General features: G+C 42.7%; 1 protein-coding gene across 1 annotated transcript in view; it reads right to left on the minus strand.

Moving 5' to 3' along the window:
- The window catches only part of MED12L (mediator complex subunit 12 like), a 322,246-nt gene that overhangs the window by 287,499 nt on the left and 31,865 nt on the right, over positions 1 to 2,882 (minus strand). The window contains exon 2 of the mRNA XM_012812967.1: positions 82 to 186. Coding sequence (XP_012668421.1) covers positions 82 to 186 — 105 coding nt within the window. The remainder of the gene's footprint in view (positions 1 to 81; positions 187 to 2,882) is intronic.

Below are 2,882 nucleotides of genomic sequence, written 5' to 3' on the forward strand. Positions count from 1 at the left end.
GTGGCTTAAATAACACAGTAATTCATCAACATTAAACACATACTTTCTCAGAAGTTTTAAGAAACAGACAACACGCATTACCTTTGATGGGTTAATCACAATATTTCTGGCCGAGCCGTGCTCGTCTCCCGTGAAGGCCGGCTGATTGCTGAAGCCCTGCTTTACATTCACAGCCGTCAGTTCATCCTGTTGGAAGAGAAGGCAGTGATTTAGCAGAAGGATGGGAAAGCTCCAACATAATCTAGCATATTGCAGCCTGTGTAATGGCTGCGAAACTCTGTAGAGCAGAACTGTTGAAAGAACAACAATCAAAAAAAAGCCGAGACTCGAGTTTAAAAATCAATATATACATGTGGGGAGAGGAAGGGACTGTGGCAAATGTGAACAACTGTTGGCTCGTGTCAGAGTGGGGAGCCTGCGGCCTTGGGCCACAAGTGGCCTTCTGGATCCTTCAGTGTGGCCTTCTGACCAAACCCAAGTTTTACAGAACACTCTGAGATAACACCTAACCCCAGTGAGAACAGCCCACATCACAAGGTCCCAAAGCTGCAGGTGCTGGCATGGGGACTGAGACAGGGGACACTTCAGCACTGCTGGTGGGACCGCAAACTATTATAGCCCTTTTGTGAAAAAGTATGGAGAATCTTCAAAGAGCTAAAAGGAGACCTATTTGATCCTGCAATCCCATTACTAGGTGTCTACACAAAAGGAAAGAAATTATTTTATCATAAGGATATTCACACTTGAATGTTTACGGCTGCTCAATTCACAATCACCAAAATGTGGCAACAACCCAAGGGTCCATCAACAAACAAATGGATTAATAAACTGAGGTATATGTGTACCATGGAATACAATTCAACCATAAAGAAGATGGGAGACTTTGCATTTTTTGTATTAACCTGGATGAAGGTGGAACCCATCCTCAAGAATGGAAAGACAAGCATCCCGTGTACTCAATACTGTGTTGGAACCAGTAGATCAACAACTATAGACCCACAGGAGAGAAAAATACAATTAAATTCAAGAAGGGGGTAGGCAAGGATGGGGGAACTTCTACTAAGTTCCTACCTAACAAGTGCAGTGGACAGGTATGTGGGACACTTCCTGACTGACCTTACAAATGCCAACAATGTCACCTAATCCTATGCACCCTCACATTAATAAAAAAGTTTTTATAGAAAAAAAATCCCTTTCAATAAAGGAATTTGTCCTATGATGTTTGGATTCAGGAAAGGGGCTGCACTTTGGAATCTCAAGGGCCACATGTGGCCACTGCTTCACTATTCTTTTAATTTTTCTATAAGTTTTGAAAAAAAATTATTTTTTGAGGCAGAGGCTCACTGTCACACCAGGTAGAGTGCTGTGGCATCATCATAGCTCACAGCAATCTCAAACTTCTGGCCTGGAGAGATGCCCTTGCCTCAGCCTTCTGAGTAGCTAGGACTACAGTCCCTGGCCACAATGCCTGGCTCGTTTTTATTGTTATTGTTGTTGTTGTTTTGTAGTAGAGATGAGGTGTCGCTCTTGCTTAGGCTGGTCTTGAACTCATATGAGCTCAGGCAATCCACCCACGTCAGCCTCTCAGAGTGCTGGGATTACAGGTGCAAGCCACCATGCCCAGACTAAATTTGAAAATTGTTAACTTAAACACTGGAAAAAGAAAAAAGTAAGCAAAACTTCCTCCACAAAAACACCAAATAATACAAGTTTTGAACTAGAATTGTTTCCAGAAGCACACAGTTGTGGACTCCCCCTTCCCTGCCAGTCCCCGTACACATTCTTATTTTATGTTCAAGAGAGCTGGCTCACCCCCTTTACCCATGACCCCCACGGTGAGTTACCGAGAAATGAAAGATTCCTGAGTAACCACACTACACGCCACATCCATCACCGGAGGAGAGTGTACAGCTTGCAATGTTCTTCCATACACTTGAGCTCCCTTGATCTTCACCAGCATACAGCAGACACATGTCTTCATGCCCATTTTACAGATGAGAAGATCATGGCCCACTAAGCTACTGCAGCTACTGGACGAAGCCAGACCAGAAATACTATCTTCCAAATCCCACACTGGGAAGAGAAATTTCCATGACACCACGCCACCAAAGAACAAATGCCACATGAAAATGTGGTCTAAAAATACACAGCTATAACTCCTACTCTCTTTAAAAAGATCTCCTACTGGATAGACATAGGAAAACATTTCCAAGGCCACATCAAAAATAACCTGAGGCTTAAAAGAAAAAAAAAAAAAAAAAGACCTCCTTGCCCTGCTCATATTATCATTCAGTTATGGAACTAAATCAGAGTTCCTAAAATACAGACTTGAATAAGAGGGAGACTTCTGAGTAAATGAAGCTACCTTCTGCTCCCCTTGCTCCAAGCCAAGAAATGATCTTAGTGATAGCTGAAGTAATGGTAGCCACAGCACAAGAATGATAATATACACTTATTCTTCTTAAGTAATTGCTGCCAGTGTAAAATGGGGAGCGGGGGGAGCAACTGATCAAAATCACTGCTGGATAAAGCCGTTTATGACATTTATGCACCTGCCCAAAGTCTAACAAGGTCACCTTGGCTGAAAACTGAGGTCTCCTGGAAACATGCCATGTAACTTTACTTAATTATGCGTGCTCTTAGTAATACCTTGGCAGGCCACTGTTTTGGCAGGCTTTCAAAAGACCCTACTACAGGAAATTTAGCTCTATGGCAATCAAGTCTCCTCCAAGCATAGAAGGTCACTGAAATCGTGAGCCGAGTCAAAAGATGAGTTGCACACACGTTTCAGAAGACATCTCAAAGTGCTTCAACAGTGTCACGTTAATATCAGAAAATCTAAGGCAAAATGCATATTTTAAGTCAGAAGAATCTCAGTCGAC

This window comes from Otolemur garnettii, unplaced genomic scaffold, assembly GCF_000181295.1.
Source record: "Otolemur garnettii isolate 467f Iridium unplaced genomic scaffold, OtoGar3 scaffold00236, whole genome shotgun sequence".
NCBI lineage: Eukaryota > Metazoa > Chordata > Mammalia > Primates > Galagidae > Otolemur > Otolemur garnettii.